This window comes from Mustelus asterias, chromosome 21, assembly GCF_964213995.1.
Source record: "Mustelus asterias chromosome 21, sMusAst1.hap1.1, whole genome shotgun sequence".
In the NCBI taxonomy this organism is placed as follows: Eukaryota; Metazoa; Chordata; class Chondrichthyes; order Carcharhiniformes; family Triakidae; genus Mustelus; species Mustelus asterias.
The window spans coordinates 28,926,110-28,944,295 of record NC_135821.1 but is presented as its reverse complement, the minus strand read 5'-3'; the positions used below and the strand labels follow the sequence as shown (position 1 = coordinate 28,944,295).

The window sequence follows — 18,186 nt, the reverse complement described above, 5'->3', positions numbered from 1 at the left end:
GTCACTGTCTGTGTGTAGTCTGCACGTTCTCCCCGTGTCTGCGTGGGTTTCCTCCGGGTGCTCCAGTTTCCTCCCACAGTCTGAAAGACGTGCTGGTTAGGGTGCATTGGCCGTGCTAAATTCTCCCTCAGTGTAACCCGAACAGGCGCCGGAGTGTGGCGACTGGGGGATTTTCACAGTAACTTCATTGCAGTGTTAATGTAAGCCTTACCTGTGACAATAATAAATAAAGCTCTGCTACTGGCCGCCCCCTGTTGCGTTAATGGGGAACTGCAGCCTGTTCGCATCTCCTGTTGATTGTGAGGGGGGGGGCGGGGCGGTAGGAGGGGGCGGAGTGGCGGGAGGGGGGAGGGACGACAGGAGGGAGGGGGGAGGAAGTGAGACGCCTGTTCTTGTCCTGATTGGACCAGAAAGATGTCAATCAAATGCCGGGTGCTGCTGCTGCTGATTGGAGAAGAAACATGTCAGTCAAAAAGTGGACCGTGGCTGATTGGACAGAAACCTGGCAGATCCCGAGATCTGATTGGGCAAGGGGGCTGTCAATTAGCCATGGGTGGGGCCAAAGCGAGACCCGGATGTTCGGGCTGCGCATGCGTTGGGTCTGGGCGGTAGCCGGGTGTGTGTGGCGGTTGGGGAGGAGATTGTAGCAGTTTCGGTAAATGGGGATTTATTCATTAATTATTATTGTTTTGACTTGAGAAACTCCGTGAGTTTTAGTCACATTCGGGGCTGGTTCAGCCTCACCTGGGGGGGGGAGGTAATAGATTTTAGGAGTTTGGCGAAATTATTTGGTGTCCAGGTAATTGTGATGAGAGAGGTGGTGGGAGCAGGATTCAGTCACAGGGTTCAGTAACATCCAAAGAAAATGGGGATAGTTGAAGGGAAAGGATTGACAAGTGTTGGCAAAGGAGCAGTGGGATATCCCCACTTGCAAACATGGTGGGCTGAATGGCCTCCTGTTGACAGACAACTTTGTGACATTCCTTCATCGCCTGTGGGATTTTTGAGTACAGGAGTGGTAAAGTCCTCCTTCAATTCTGTGGGACTGCGCCTGAAATTGTGTGCGCTGTTTTTTGGTCCCCCCTCCCTCGGGGAGGATTATTATTGAGTGGGGTTACGGAGATAAGGTGGGGGAAAGGGCCTGGGTAAGATGCTCTGTCAGAATCGGTGCTGACTCAATGGGCCAAATGGACTTATTCTGGACTGTAGGGATTCAATGATTCTATTCTGTGATTGCCCAATGACAGGAGTACAGCGAAGGTTTACCAGACTTGTTCAGTGGCACTGCTGCCTCAGCGCCTGGGACCTGGGTTTGATTCCGACCTTTGGGTGACTGTGAGGAGTTTGCACGTTCTCCCCATGTCTCTGTGGGTTTCCTTCGGGTGTTCCAGCTTCCTCCCACACTCTAAAGGTTAGGTGGATTTAACATGCTAAATTGCCCCCTTAGGTTAAGCGGGTAAATGCAGGGAATGGTAGCCCGGGTAAGATAGTCTGTCAGAGAGTCGATGCATACTCGATGGGCTAAATGGCCTCCTTCTGCACTGTTGGGATTCAATGGCCTTCTGTTCTTATTCATGGGATGTGGGTGTTGCTGGCTGGGGCAACATATATTGTCCATCCCTGAGGGCATTTAAGACTCTCATATAGGCTAGACCAGATAAGGGCATTAGTGAACCAGATGAGTTTTTATGACAATGATTTCATGGTCGTTAAAGTTTTTAATCCAGATTTTTATTGAATTCAAATGTTACCATCTGCCATGATGGGATTCGAACCAGAGTATTATCTCTGGATTGCTAGTCCAACGACAATATCACTACACCATCACCTCCTCTTTAAAGCAGAACGTGGTTAAGAAATGTGCTTTTTAGATCTTGATCTCACTGATGAATTTGTATTTGTTCTCCCCACATTTAAATAGGTTTTTACCTAAATCCTGCAGCCAGCCAAGCAAATGTCTTTCTTTTCAAAATGGATTTCCACAGCAGCTAAAAAAGGTAAGAGTTGGTGGGGACACTGATCTGTGGGTGAAACTTGGGAAAGTGGTCCGTTCATCAGCGCCCAAGAACTCTAATTTCAATTGGGGTTATTAACATTAAGAGGGGGCTTGGGTACAAAAGATGGAAATTCATTGTTGTTGGAAGAAAGGCTTGTATTTTTCTAGCACTTTTCACAACCTCCTGGATTACTTTTTAAAATGTTGTCACTATTGTAATGTAGGAAACATGGTAGCTAATTTGCCACAGAAAACTCGCACAAACAATGTGATAACAAGCAGGCAGTTTGTTTCAGTGACTTGCGCACAAGAAACAATACTTTTCACTATCCCAATACATATGACAATAATAAATCAAATCAAAATCACTGGAGGAGCGTTGGCTAAATTGTGTGCTTAAGTCAAGGTGGCCATGATGTGGAGATGCCGGCGTTGGACTGGGGTGAACACAGTAAGAAGTCTCACAACACCAGATTAAAGTCCAACAGGTTTATTTGGTAGCAAATGCCATAAGCTTTCGGAGCGCTGCTGCTTCGTCAGATGGAGTGGAAATGTGCTCTCAAACAGTGCACAGAGACACAAAATCAAGTTACAGAATACTGATTAGAATGTGAACCCCTACAGCCAAGCAGGTCTTAAAGGTACAGACAATGTGGGTGGAGGGAGCATTAAACACAGGTTAAAGAGATGTGTATTGTCTCCAGACAGAACAGCTAGTGAGATTCTGCAAGTCCAGGGGGCAAGCTGTGGGGGTTACTGATAGTGTGACATAAACCCAACATCCTGGTTTAGGCCGTCCTCATGTGTGCGGAACTTGGCTATCAGTTTCTGCTCAGCGACTCTGCACTGTCGTGTGTCATGAAGGCCACCTTGGAGAACACTTACCTGAAAATCCAAGGCTGAATGCCCGTGACTGCTGAAGTGCTCCCTCACAGGAAGAGAACAGTCTTGCCTGGTGATTGTCGAGCAGTGTTCATTCATCCGTTGTCGTAGCGTCTGCATGGTTTCCCCAATGTACCATGCCTCGGGACATCCTTTCCTGCAGCGTATCAGGTAGACAATGTTGGCCGAGTTGCAAGAGTAGGTACCGTGCACCTGGTAGATGGTGTTCTCATGTGAGATGATGGCATCCGTGTCGATGATCCGGCACGTCTTGCAGAGGTTGCTGTGGCAGGGTTGTGTGGTGTCGTGGTCACTGTTCTCCTGAAGGCTGGATAGTTTGCTGCGGACGATGGTCTGTTTGAGGTTGTGCGGTTGTTTGAAGGCAAGAAGTGGGGGTGTGGGGATGGCCTTGGCGAGATGTTCGTCTTCATCAATGACATGTTGAAGGCTCCGGAGGCTACGGCATGTCCTCCGAAGCCTTCAACATGTCATTGATGAAGACGAACATCTCGCCAAGGCCATCCCCACACCCCCACTTCTTGCCTTCAAACAACCACGCAACCTCAAACAGACCATTGTCCGCAGCAAACTACCCAGCCTTCAGGAGAACAGTGACCACGACCCCACACAACCCTGCCACAGCAATCTCTGCAAGACGTGCCGGATCATCGACACGGATGCCATCATCTCACGTGAGAACACCATCTACCAGGTACACGGTACCTACTCTTGCAACTCGGCCAACATTGTCTACCTGATGCGCTGCAGGAAAGGGTGTCCCGAGGCATGGTACATTGGGGAAACCATGCAGACGCTACGACAACGGATGAATGAACACCGCTCGACAATCACCAAACAAGACTGTTCTCTTCCTGTGGGGGAGCACTTCCGCAGTCACGGGCATTCAGTCTTGGATCTTCAGGTAAGTGTTCTCCAAGGCGGCCTTCACGACACACGACAGTGCAGAGTCGCTGAGCAGAAACTGATAGCCAAGTTCTGCACACATGAGGACAGCCTAAACTGGGATGTTGGATTTATGTCACATTATCAGTAACCCCCACAGCTTGCCCCCTGGAGTTGCAGAATCTCACGAGCTGTTCTGTCTGGAGACAATACACATCTCTTTAACCTGTGTTTAATGCTCCCTCCATCCACATTGTCTGTACCTTTAAGACCTGCTTGGCTGTAGGGATTCGCATTCTAATCAGTATTCTGTAACTTGATTTTGTGTCTCTGTGCCCTGTTTGAGAGCACATTTCCACTCCATCTGACGAAGCAGCAGCGCTCCGAAAGCTTATGGTATTGGCTACCAAATAAACCTGTTGGACTTTAACCTGGTGTTGTGAGACTTCTTACTGAAGTCAAGGTGGCGCAGTGGTTAGCACTACTGCCAGGGACCCGGGTTCAATTTTGGCCATGAGTGGAGTTTGCACGTTCTCCTCGTGTCTGCATGAGTTTCCTCCGGGTGCTCTGCTTTCTTTCCACAGTCCAAAAATGTGCAGGTTAGGTGGATTGGCCATGGTAAATACTCAGGGTTGCAGGGATAGGGCGGAGGGGAGGGTCTGGGTGGGTTGCTGCTTCGGAGAGTTGATGCAGCCTCAATGAGCCAAATGGTCTCTTTCTGCACTGTAGAGATTCTATGGAATGGGGCATAGTTCTGACTCAAAGATGAGAATGTTACACCCTGAACCACTGCGCTCACCATAGCACTGGGACATGCCACTTTAATCCACTTTTGCTGCTGACTCCAGTTAAAATCAATCTGGTTCAAGCTGATAAAGGTAATGTCAGCATTGCAAGGATAATATCAGAAATGTGTGGATTATCCATATCCGGAAATGATAACCTGTCTGGATCTCTTTCGTCATAAAGACTGAGAGATGACCACGGTGAGTTTAAAATTATGGAAGGTTTTGACAGAATGGACACAGAGAATGTTTCCTCATGAGGGGAAGAGAGGCCATATAACATATATATAATGTTATAATATAACATAGTCCTCAAGAAATCCAACAGGGAATTTGGGAGAAAATTCTTTACCCAACGACTGGTGAAAAAATGGAACTCGCTGTTCTCACAAGGAGAGGTTGAAGTGAATAGTGTGGATGCAGTTTAAACGGAGCTAGGCAGTCACCATTGGGGAAGGGAATAGGGAGTTACGATGGTAGATTCAGATGAGGTGGTGTTCTCCGTAGCACCATAGAATCCCTACAGTGCCATTTAGCCCATCGAGCCTGCACTGACTCCAAAAGAGCATCTTACCCAGCCCCCCCACCCCAAATTCCCGCAACCCACACACCCACTGAGGCCAGCCACACATCCCAGGACACCAAGGAGCAGTTTAGCACGGCCAATCCACCTAACCTGCACATCTTTGGAGTGTGGAGCACCCGGAGGAAACCCACACATACACGGGGTGAACGTGCAGACTCTGCACAGACAGTGACCCAAGGCCAGAATTGAACCCAGGTCCTTGGCGCTGTGCAGCAGCAGTGCTCACCACTGTGTTGCCTTTATTAAATAAATGTATTACTTAATTGCATTCGCTCCAGTGGTGGGATTTGAACCTCTGTTCCCATAGCATTAGCCTGTGCCTCGGGATTGCTAGTGTAGTGACGTTACCGCGACACCACCTTTGCTTTACTGATGTTCATTTGTCCTCTCCCACGTATTCTTTCCACACAGGTTTCTGCCGTGAACTGAGCTTCACAGTCCCATGGGGCCACATTGCGGCCAAGGCTTGGGGCCATCCTGATGGGCGACCAGTGTTATGCCTGCACGGCTGGGCAGATAATGCAAACACCTTCGACCGACTTATTCCATTGCTTCCAGAAGGCGAGTACTGAGTACTGGGGCTACGTTATAATCATGACAGGCAGTACTAACTTTTTAAAGATAATCCAAAAGAACATTGACTCTTAGCCCCAGAGGGTTGGATTGGAGGCCCCTGCCTCAGCTCGTCTGCTTTGGAAACCCTCATTTTTTACCTTTCTTGCCTCTAGACTTGACTGTTCTCCTGGTTGGCTTCCCCACTGTTGTAGGGAAATATCCCTTACCAGTGCAGAATAGAAGTTGAGTCGCAAATCAAGGTTCAAAGCGTGTCTTTATTGTACAATTACTGGGATCCCAGGGAGACCCCCGTAGCCAGCTCAGAAACAGTGGCTTGGCCACGTTGATCTCAATTAAATCACATCAGCTCTGGATCTTTATAGGGATCCAAATTCGCGCGGGAACATTTGATTATGCTTTTTTACACAATGTATAAAGTGGTCTGTCAGTTTCAAAAGTCCCTAGGAAGTTTCATCGATTAGCATTTGTATGGTGTGTGTTCGTGTTAATGGGATTACTTGGTCCTGCCCCGGTGTCTAAATGCGTTTCCCATTATCATCTCTATGTGTCCTCTTATTTGAATTGATCCTATTGTTCCGTGTCTGTGTTTCCTGCTTGTGAGATTGAGTGTTAATGTCATCCTGTCCTGTTGGGTGTCTGGAGTATTTCATTCTTAACCTTTTATCCTTATCTCTTAGTTTATTAGATTTTTATGTCTGCCTTGGCCGAATTGGTAATATTTCAGTGATAGCTTGGTTTTGATAACCCACTCTATGTCTCGTTTCATAGGGATCTTGATCGTCCTTGGCCAGTTTAAAATGCAGCTGCGCGCTGTTGCTAGGCAGATTAGGGATCTTCCGTAGTTTCTGAAATTTGTGAGTCTCTCAGCTGTGCAGGGGGGGACCCGATCGAATATCCATCCGGGGGTGCCCCTCTGCATTGTTGGCCCGTTATGAGTGGTGCCAATTAGTCCAATATGTAAATATGTTTGATGATACAAATATGGTTTTCTGGAAAATTTCCTCCTTCACCACACACCTGCCTTGCTCTGTAGAAACATAGACAATAGGAATAAACCATCCAGTCCTTGGAGCCTGCTCTGCCGTTCAGTGTAATCACGGCTAATCCGCTCACTCAAAGGTCTGCCTTAGTGGACCACTAGATGTGGGAAAAGAATGGCAATCCCTTGTGGTAGTGGATCTCTCATTCTCACCACTCTGGGTAAAGCAGACCCAAATTGGATTGTCAGTGACTACCTTAAATTTATGACCCCTCGTTTTGGTCACTTACACAAGGAGGAAACATCTTCACTACACCTGCCCTGTGAATCCTCTTTGTAATCTTAAAAATCTCAACAGATCCCTCACTCGCCTCTCTTTTCTAGAGAAAAGAGCTGCAGCTGGTTTGAACTTTCCTGATGATGGAACCATTCAGTTCACTGGTAGCAGGGGGATGGTGACGTGATGGTAATATTGCTGGTCTCAAAATCCAGCGACCCAGACTATGGCTTTGGGGACGTGATTTCATATCCCACCACTGCAGCTTGTGGAATTCAAATTGAATTAATAAAATCTGGAATTAAAAGCTGTTGAGACTGTTGTCAATTACCGCAAAAGCAGCAATTTCGTTCCCCTTTAGGGAAGGAAATCTGCTGTTCTTCCTCGGTCTGGCCTACATCAGACTCCAGAGCCACAGCAATGTGGTTGCCTCTGAACTGGCCCAGCAAGCCACGAAGTTCAAGGGTAGTTAAGTTTATTTATTAGTGTCACAAGTAGGCTTACCGCAATGAAATTACTATGAAAATCCCCTAGCCGCCACACTCTGGCGCCTGTTCGGGTACACTGAGGGAGAATTTAGCATGGCCAATACACCTAACCAGCATGTCTTTTGGACTGTGGAAGGAAACGAGCACCCGGAGGAAACCCGGGGATAATCATAGAATCCTACAGTGCAGAAAGAGGCCATTCGGCCCATCGAGTCTGCACCGACCAGAATCCCACCCAGGCCCTACCCCCATATCCCTACATATTTTATCCACTAATCCCTCTAACCTACACATCTCAGGAAACTAAGGGGCAATTTTATCATGGCCAATCAACCTAACCCGCACATCTTTGGACTGTGGGAGGAAACCGGAGCACCCGGAGAAAACCCACGCAGACACAAGAATGTGCAAACTCCACACAGACAGTGACCCGAGCCGGGAATCGAACCCGGTCCCTGGAGCTGTGAAGCAGCAGTGCTAACCACTGTGCTACCGTGCCGCCCCTAATGTGCAGACTCGGCACAGAGTGTGTGTCGAACCCGGGTCCCTGGCGCTGTGAGGCTAACTAGAGATGGGCAACAAATGCTGGGCCAGCCAGCGATTCCCACATCCCATGAAAGAGTAAAATAAAAATAAATATCACCCTGGTGAATCTATTGCAGCTACAGAGGCATGGACATGAGCTGGAGCCTTTTTCTGAGTTGCCAGTTGCTATTGTGCTCCAGGATTTGACCGGAGCTGGGCTGAACTGAGAAAGCGAACTACACTTCACGGAGGAAAATGATTCTTCTGCAGAGACAATGTGTGGTGACTGTTCTTTCCTCTTTCAGAGTTTTATTATGTGGCATTGGATTTTCCTGGCCATGGTGTTTCCTCACACCGGCCCCCTGGTATACCCTATTACTTCACTGAATACATCATTGACGTGCGGAGAGTAACAGATTGTAAGTTTCAGATCCTCGAGTGGGATTTAATGGAGTTGGGTGGGGGGGGTGTTAAATCTGGGTCTTGAGAACATTATTCGTCCACTCAGCTGTTGTTGGTTCCTTCTTGCAGATGTATGTAGCTGAGGCAATAAGAACAGAAAGTGCTGGAACTGTTCAGCAGGTCTGGCAGCAGCTGTGGAGAGAGAAACAGAGTTCAGGTTTTGAGCCCAATATGACTCCTCTTCGGAACTGCAGCAAGGTAGAAATGTTGAGAAAGGGGGAAGGGCACATAGAGCAAAAGCAAAGGTCAGGAATAGATTAGAGGCCAGGAGAGATTATGTTCCAAAGATGTCATAAATGTTTGCAACATGGAAACAGGCCCTTTGGCCCAACTTGTCCATGCTGCCCTTTTTGTTTAAACCCTGAAGCTAGTCCCAATTGCCCGCATTTGACCCATATCCCTCTATACCCACCTTACCCATGTAACTGTCTAAATGCTTTTTAAAAGACAAAATTGTACCCGCCTCTACTACTACCTCTGGCAGATTGTTCCAGACACCACCACCTGTGTAGAAAACATTGCCCCTCTGGACACTTTTGTATCTCTCCCCTCTCACCTTAAACCTATGCCCTCTAGATTTAGACTCCCCTACCTTTGGGAAAAGATATTGACGAGAAGAACATAAGAAATAGGAGCAGGAGTAGGCCATCTAGCCCCTCGAGCCTGCCCCGCCATTCAATAAGATCATGGCTGATCTGATAGTGGTTTAGTTCCACTTCCCCGCCTGCTCCCCATAACCCTTAATACCCTTATTGATCAGAAATCTATCTACCTGTGACTTAAACATATTTAACGAGGTAGCCTCCACTGCTTCAATGGGCAGAGAATTCCAGAGATTCACTACCCTTTGAGAGAAGTTCCTCCTCAACTCTGTTCTAAACTGACTCTCCCTTATTTTGAGGCTGTGTCCTCTAGTTCTTGCATCCTTTCTAAGTGGAAAGAGTCTCTCTGCCTCTACCCTGTCTAGCCCCTTCATTATCTTATATGTCTCTATAAGATCTCCCCTCAGCCTTCTAAACTCCAACGAATACAGGCCCAATCTACTCAATCTCTCCTCATAAGCTAACCCCCTCATCTCTGGTATCAACCTGGTGAACCTTCTCTGTATTCCCTCCAAGGCCAATATATCCTTTTGCAAATAAGGGGACCAAAATTGCACACAGTACTCTAGTTGCGGCCTCACCAGTACCTTGTACAATTGCAGCAAGACCTCCCTGCTTTTATACTCCATCCCCTTCGCGATAAAGGCCAACATTCCATTTGTCTTCTTGATCACCTGCTGCACCTGCAAACTGAGTTTTTGCGATTCATGCACAAGGACCCCAGGTCCCTCTGCACAGTAGCATGTTGTAATTTTTCACCATTTTAAATAATAGTCCATTTTACTATTATTCCTTCCAAAGTGGATAACCTCACACTTGTCAACGTTATAATCCATCTGCCAGATCCTCGCCCACTCACTTAGCCTATCCAAATCTCTCTGCAGACTTTCCGCATGCTCCACGCAATTCGCTTTCCCACTCATTTTTGTGTCATCCGCAAACTTTGTTACCCTACACTTGGTCCCCTCCTCCAGATCGTCTATGTATGTGTAGCTGATCTGTGCCCCTCATTATTTTATAGACCTCTATAAGATCACCCCTCGGCTTTCTACGCTCCAGGGAAAAAAGTCCCAGTCTATCCAGCGCCCCCTCGTAACTCAAACCATCAAGTCCTGGTAGCATCCTAGTAAATGTGTTCTGCAATCTTTCTAGTTTAATAATATCCTTTCTATAATGGGGTGACCCGAACTGTACATAATATTCCAAGTGTGGCCTTACCAATGTCTTGTACAACTTCAACAAGACGTCCCAACTCCTGTATTCAGTGTTCTGACCAATGAAACAAAGCATGCTGAATGCCTTCTTCACCACTCCGTCCACCTGTGACTCCAGTTTCAAGGAGCTATGAACCTGTACCCCATGATCTCTTTGTTCTGTAACTCTCTCCAACGCCCTACCATTAACTGAGTAAGTCCTGCCATGGTTCAATCTACCAAAATGCATCACCTCGCATTTATCTAAATTAAACTCCATCTGCCATTCGTCAGCCCACTGGCCCAATTGATCATGGAACATAAAACAAAGGGAGTGGTTATGATTGTATTAAAGACTAGAGCTTTGATCCAGAGTCGGTGTTAATAGCAGATTAAAGATCAGCATGTCTGAAAGCAGAATTTTGCTGAGCTTTTCCAGCATTTTTTGTCATTATTTCAGATTTCCAGCATTCTGTTTTTGATGTCGCTGAGGCTTGCAGATTGGCAGAACCCAGAGTCAAACCATGTTCTGTGCTGTTGGGATTGGGAAAATCAGTCAAATTTTGATCACTAGGGAAGTGAATAGTTGTCATTGGTTTGTGTTAGTTATGATGGTCAAGGTTCACACATGAAGCAAGTCCATTTTGATGAGGTACCAGAGGATGATTATCCCAGCACGTGTTACAGTAATGTGGCTACGCCACTGGTCTGGCTAACCAGAGGCCTGGACCAAATGAATTTGCATTTATATCGTGTCTTTCACAAACCCGGGACATCTCAAAGTGTTGTAAAGTCACTGAGGTACCTCTGACATGCAGTAAAGAGATATGCAGCCTGGAAACGGGCCCTTTGGCCCAACTCATCCACACCGACCAGGTTTCCTAAACTGGACCAGTCCCATTTGCCTGTGTTTGGCCCATATCCCTCTAAACCTTCCCCATCCGTGTCCCTGTCCAAAAGTATTTTAAATGTTGTAATTGTACCCGCCTCGTCACTACCACCTCTTCTGGCAGCTCATTCCATACACACACCACCCTCCGTGTGAAAAGGTTGCCCCTCAGGTCCCTTTTAAATCTTTCCCCTCTCACCTTAAACCTATGACCTCCAGTTCTGGATGCTCCTATCCTGGGGAAAAGACCGTGGCTATTCAGCTTATCTATGCCCTTCATGATTTTATAAACCTCTGTATGGTCACCCCTCATCCTCCTATGGTCCAGGCAAAAAAGTCTCAGCCTATCCAGCCTCTCCTAATTCAAACTTTCCAGTCCCGGTAACATCCTTGTAAATCTTTTTTGCACCCTTTCCAGTTTAATAACATCCTATAGCAGGGTGACAAAAATTGTACGCAATACTCAAATGTGGCCTGACCAATGTCTTGTTTAGTTGTAACATAATGTCCCATCTCCTGGACCCAATGCTTACCAATGAAGGTAAGTGTGCCAAACGCCGCCTTCACCACCCTGTCTACCTGTGATGCCACTTTCAAGGAGCTATGTACTTGCGACCCCAGGACTCTATGTTCGACAGCACTCCCTAGGGCCCTACCATTAATTGTGTAAATCCTGCCCTGGTTTGTCTTACCAAAATGCAACACCTTGCAATTATCTGCCATTCCTAGGTCTACTGGCCCAGTTGATCAAGATCCCGTCGTAGTGTTAGATAACCTTCCCTATCCACAGCACCATTAACTTTTGTGTCATCTGCAAACTTACTAACCATGCCTCCTATATTCTTATCCAAATAGTTATATAAATGACAAACAACAGTGGACCCAGCACCAACTCCTATGGCATACTGCTAGTCACAGGCCTCCAGTCTGAAACACAACCCTCCACCGCCAACCTCTGTCTCCAACCAGGAAGTCAATTTTGTATCCAATTGGCTAGTTCTCCCTGGATCCCATGTGATCTAACTTTACTGACCAACCTACCTTGCGGTGCCTTGTCGAAGGCCTTGCTAAAATCCAGGTAAACAATGTCTACTCCACTGCCCTCAACTATTTTCTTAGTCACCCCTTCAAAAAACTTATCAAGTTTGTATGACACAATTTCCCACTCACAAAGCTGTGCTGACTATCCCTAATCAGTCCTTGCCTTTCCAAGTCATGGTTGTAATGCAAGAAATGAGGCATCGAATCTCCACAGGGCAGGCAATACACCACAGACCTAGCAACTTAATGACCAGATAATATTTTCTTTAGTGATGTTCGCTGAGGGATAATGTGACCGTGACATCAAGGAGATCTCCACTGCTTGTCTTTGAATAATGAGATGGGATCTTTAACTCCTACCTGAGCGGGGAAAACCTCAGCCCATAATCCAGGCTGATACGATAAGGCACTGTACTGTCGAAGATTTGAGATGCCAAACAGAATCCTTTTCTGCTCTCTCAGATGGATGGAAAAGATCCAGCAGCGCCCTTCAAAGAGGCTCCAACAAAGGTGCTTGGAGAATATGCTGTCAACATCCTGGGGGTTACCGTCGACCAGAAACTGAACTAGACTAACCATATAAATATTGTGGCTACCAGAGCAGGTCACGGGCTAGGAAGCCTATGGCGTGCAATTCCATCTCCTGACTCCCCAGAGTGTGTCCACCATCTACGAGGCACAAGTCAGGAATGTGATGAAATACCCTCCGCTTGCCTGGATGAGTGCAGCTCCAATAACACTCCAGAAGCTCGGCACCATCCAGGGCAAAGCTTGATTGCTGCCACTTCTACAAGCATTCAATCCCTCCCAGACCGACGATTAGTGGCAGAGTGCATACCTATTATGAGATGCACTGCAGGAACTCACCAAGATTCCTTAGGCAGAACCTTCCAAACTCACAACCGCTACCATCTAGAAGGGCAGCAGATATTTGGGAACACCACCACTTGGAGGTTCCCCTCCGAGTCATTCACCATCCTGACTTGGAAATATATTGCTGTTCCTTCACTGTCACTGGGTCAAAATCCTGGAATTCCTTCCCGAACAGCACCGTGGGTGTACCTATACCTCAGGTACTGCAGCAGTTCAAGAAGGCAGCTCACATTACCTGCTGAAGGGCAGCGAGGGCTGGCCTAGCCAGCAGTGTTCGCATCCCATAAAATTAATTTAAAAAATCTATGGACCTTGGTCCTGGTGAGGAGTGAAAATTTGCAGGAGAGGAGACTGGAAATTGATGAGAAATTAAAGCTTCTGCTGTGTTTCTGATCTTATTTCATTTTCTTATTACAGCCTTGAACTGGAATCGATTCAGCATCTTGGGCCACAGCATGGGTAAGTGGACATCCTAAATAATGCACTACTATGTGTTGCTGTACATCCAAAGCGCATGTAGTCTTCAGGTGAAGTGGGGTGAGCGACCAGCATAATATGCAAATGTCAAGTGAATCAGAATCAAAATCCCGCCACGGCAGATGGTGGAATTTGAATTCAATAAAAAATATCTGGAATTAAAAATCTACTGATGACCATGAAACCATTATAGATTGGCGGAAAAACCCATCTGGTTGACTAATATACTTCAGGGAAGGAAATCTGCCGTCCTTACCCGGCCTGGCCTACACACGACTCCAGAGCCACAGCAATGTGGTTCACTCTCAACTGCCCTCCAAGGGCAACTAAGGAATGGGCAATAAATGCTGACCACCCAGCGATGCCCATGCCCCACAAATGAATCATAATCTCAGATGAGACATCAAACAAAATTTCACCACAGCTGGGCAGTTAATTGTTCCATGCTGCATTCCCCATGGCAGTGCTCCGCCAATCGGTAGTCCACTTGCCAACCAATCAGCACATTCTTCTTATGCAGGATGCATTGTTGTTCTCTTTGCTATTGGTGATTTCATGCGAGCTATCCTGATGAGTGCAAGACACACAGCTTTGACAGTATGTCCCTTTATTTCAGCAATACTCAAGTTCTGTCTTACCGAATGACTATGTGATCTACTGACAGTGCTTGATGAGGAGGGGATGGGAGGAGATTCTTGTAGAATATAAATGCCAGCATGATCCCAGTGGAGCCAAACATTCCTCTGCTGTAAACGCTAATTCTGTTTCAGCTATTAATGTATTTTTCTCTCTTCTTTTTCAGGGGGAAATGTTGGAGGCCTGGTGAGTGCTGAGACTTTAACCATTTTAAGATGAGCTGCAGATTCTAAAGCTGTGGTTTAATTTTGTAATTGTCCTTTATGTTTCTTGCGCTAACGTACTTTACTTCCACATTATACCTGTGGCGAAATAACCATCATGCGTTGTCGAAATCGCTCCGTTTCTTTCAGAGTCTGGGACTGTGGGTGACCCAGGAAACCCTGAGGGTGGAACGGCAGTGCTCTTGATGTGTCCTGCTGCGGGTTGTTGGGTTTGGCTTTGCCCTCAGTGTTTATTCCAGGTGATTAAGTGGGTGATTCAAATGAAGGCTGGGTGTCGACAAGCTGTCCAGCTGGCTGTGGGAACAGATCCAGAGGAACAAATACTCCTATTTAATGATATACAGTACAGTCTGCCCGAGGCAGCGCAGTTTGGGCAAGAGGTTTTGTTAAATCGTTTTGCAACTCTGAGTTCTGTAAATAGACAACACTTGGGTGCGGCAACAGCATTTACTGGTGGGAATTTTCTCTCATCAGTAGTTCAGATGATGTGAGCACTATCTAAATCATGGACTGAATGGCTTCCTTCTGTATCATTCTATTAGTCTGTGCTGGCTCTTTGGCAGAGCTAACTACTCAGTCCCATTCTCTTAGCTCTGCACTAGGTGGCACAGTGACTAGCACTGCTGCCTCACAGTTCCAGGGACCCAGGTACAGTTGCAGCCACTGGGTGACTGTGTGGAGTTTGCACATTCTCCCCGTGTCTGCGTGGGTTTCCTCCGGATGCCCCGGTTTCCTCCCACCTCCCAAAGATGTGCGGGTTAGATGGATTGGTCAATGCTAAATGGTCCTTTAATGTCAGGGTGATTAGCAGGGTAAACATATGAGGTTACGGGCATAGGACCTGGGTGGGATTGTAGTCGGTGCAGACACAGTGGACTGAATGGTCTCCTGCACTGTAGGGATCCTATGATTTATGCAATTCCCTTTTGAAAGTTACGACTGAATCTGTTTCCACCGCCCTTTCAGGCAGCCCATTGACAAAGTCCCACATGGCAGGTTGGTTAAGAAGGTTAAGGCTCATGGGATACAAGGAGAAGTGGCTCGATGGGTGGAGAACTGGCTTGGCCATAGGAGACAGAGGGTAGTGGTCGAAGGGTCTTTTTCCGGCTGGAGGTCTGTGACCAGTGGTGTTCCGCAGGGCTCTGTACTGGGACCTCTGCTATTTGTGACATATATAAATGATTTGGAAGAAGGTGTAACTGGTGTAATCAGCAAGTTTGCGGATGACACAAAGATGGCTGGAATTGCGGATAGCGAAGAGCATTGTCGGGCAATACAGCAGGATATAGATAGGCTGGAAAATTGGGCGGAGAGGTGGCAGATGGAATTTAATCCGGATAAATGCGAAGTGATGCATTTTGGAAGAAATAATGTAGGGAGGAGTTATACAATAAATGGCAGAGTCATCAGGAGTATAGAAACACAGAGGGACCTAGGTGTGCAAGTCCACAAATCCTTGAAGGTGGCAACACAGGTGGAGAAGGTGGTGAAGAAGGCATATGGTATGCTTGCCTTTATAGGACGGGGTATAGAGTATAAAAGCTGGAGTCTGATGATGCAGCTGTATAGAACGCTGGTTAGGCCGCATTTGGAGTACTGCGTCCAGTTCTGGTCGCCGCACTACCAGAAGGACGTGGAGGCATTGGAGAGAGTGCAGAGAAGGTTTACCAGGATGTTGCCTGGTATGGAGGGTCTTAGCTATGAGGAGAGATTGGGTAGACTGGGGTTGTTCTCCTTGGAAAGACGGAGAATGAGGGGAGATCTAATAGAGGTATACAAGACTATGAAGGGTATAGATAGGGTGAACGGTGGGAGGCTTTTTCCCAGGTCGGAGGTGACGATCACGAGGGGTCACGGGCTCAAGCTGAGAGGGGCGAAGTATAACTCAGACATCAGAGGGACGTTTTTTACACAGAGGGTGGTGGGGGCCTGGAATGCGCTGCCAAGTAGGGTGGTGGAGGCAGGCACGCTGACATCGTTTAAGACTTACCTGGATAGTCACATGAGCAGCCTGGGAATGGAGGGATACAAACGATTGGTCTAGTTGGACCAAGGAGCGGCACAGGCTTGGAGGGCCGAAGGGCCTGTTTCCTGTGCTGTATTGTTCTTTGTATTCCAGATCACAATTTGCAGATACACAACTGTACCACGAAGTCCCCCCTCCAAACCACCCTGACTTGGAAATATATCGCTGATCCTTCACTGCAGCTGGGTCAGAATCCTGGAACTGCCTTCCTAACAGCACTGTGGGTGTACCTACACCACGTGGACTGCAGCGCTTCAAGAAGGCGGCTCACCACCACCTCAAGGGCAATGAGAGATGGGCAATAAAAAAACTGGCCCAGCCAGTGACACCCAAGTCCTCTGAATGAATAAAAATTGTCATGCCTTCACTGGTTCGTTTGCCCATCAGTTTCGATCTGTAATTAAAAGCAAGTGTTAGGAAAACTCAGGTCAGGCTGTGTATGTGAACAGAGAAACAGTTAATGTTTCGAGTTTAGTACAACTCTTCTTCAGAACTGAAGAGAGGTAAGAATGTGGTCTGTTTTATGCTGTTGAAAAAGGAGTTCTGTAGAAGAGTCATATTGGACTTGGAAAAGTTAGCTGTGTTTCTGCCTCTGCAGATGCTGTCCAATCTGCTGAATTTATCCAGTGTTTTCCATTTTTATTTCAGATTTCCAGCATCTGCAGTACTTTGCTTTGATTTACTCCTCGAATCTTTGCTGCTTTTAAAGAGAAAGATCCCGGTCTCTCCACATAACTTTGGTTTTTGACAGAAAACCATTAGTCGGAGAATGCGACGCAGGAGGCAACTATAACTAACTGGAAATTGCTCTTCTGGAGCACAGTGATTAGCACGGCTGCCTCACAGCACCAGAGACCCAGGTTCGATTCCCGGCTCGGGTCACTGTCTGTGTGGAGTCTGCACGTTCTCCTCCTGTCTGCATGGGTTTTCTCCGGGTGCTCTGGTTTTACTCCCGCAGCCTAAAGGTTAGGTGGATTGGCCAGACTAAATTGCCGCTTAGTGTCCAAAGATGTGTAGGCTAGGTGGATTGGCCATAGTAAACTGCATGTGGTTATGGGGATAGGATGGGGGAGTGGGCCTGGGAAAGATGCTGTTCGGAGAATCAGTGCACACTCGGTGAGCTGAATGGCCTCCTTCTACATTGGTAGAGATTCTATGATTTTAAGAGTTTTATTATATCAATAGTGCTCTTTATGTATTTATTTGAGTAACTGTGTCCATGTACATAGTGCATTGGTGACAGTTATAACACAGTCTCGTTCTTGCGTTCTGATTAGCTAACCTCTGCTTTTGCTTGCAGTTCAGTTCAATTTTCCCTGAGATGGTGGATAAGCTCATTGTACTGGATGGATACGGGTTTTATCCAATTGCTGGTGTAAGTTTTATTCTTTTTAGATAAATATGAATACACAGGCAAGGTAAAAGCAAGCTGGCAATATGTTCTGTACAACATAACAGCTGATGGTGCTGCGCACATGGCTGTTTCCAGCTCTGACACTTCAGCGATATCCAGTCTGGTGCTCAGGGTTGTCAGTACTGTGGAGTTCTGCTGCTTGATTCCCCCTCTCCAGCAGAAACAACCGGTCTCCCAACAACAGGAGAAGCACAGTCCAAAGATGTGCGGGTTAGGTTGATTGGCCATGCTAAAAAAAAAATTGCCCCTTAGTGTCCTGCGATGCGTAGGTTAGAGGGATTAGTGGGTAAAATATGTAGGGATATGGGGGTAGGGCCTGGGTGGGATTGTGGTCGGTGCAGACTCGATGGGC

General features: G+C 47.0%; 1 protein-coding gene across 1 annotated transcript in view; it reads left to right on the top strand.

Moving 5' to 3' along the window:
• Positions 1-586: 586 nt before the first annotated feature.
• Positions 587-18,186, top strand: part of serhl (serine hydrolase like) — a 38,395-nt gene continuing 20,795 nt past the window's right edge. The window contains exons 1-7 of the mRNA XM_078237641.1: positions 587-655; positions 1,922-1,997; positions 5,564-5,713; positions 8,303-8,416; positions 13,475-13,516; positions 14,337-14,356; positions 17,721-17,795. Coding sequence (XP_078093767.1) covers positions 1,955-1,997; positions 5,564-5,713; positions 8,303-8,416; positions 13,475-13,516; positions 14,337-14,356; positions 17,721-17,795 — 444 coding nt within the window. The 5' untranslated portion in view covers positions 587-655; positions 1,922-1,954. The remainder of the gene's footprint in view (positions 656-1,921; positions 1,998-5,563; positions 5,714-8,302; positions 8,417-13,474; positions 13,517-14,336; positions 14,357-17,720; positions 17,796-18,186) is intronic.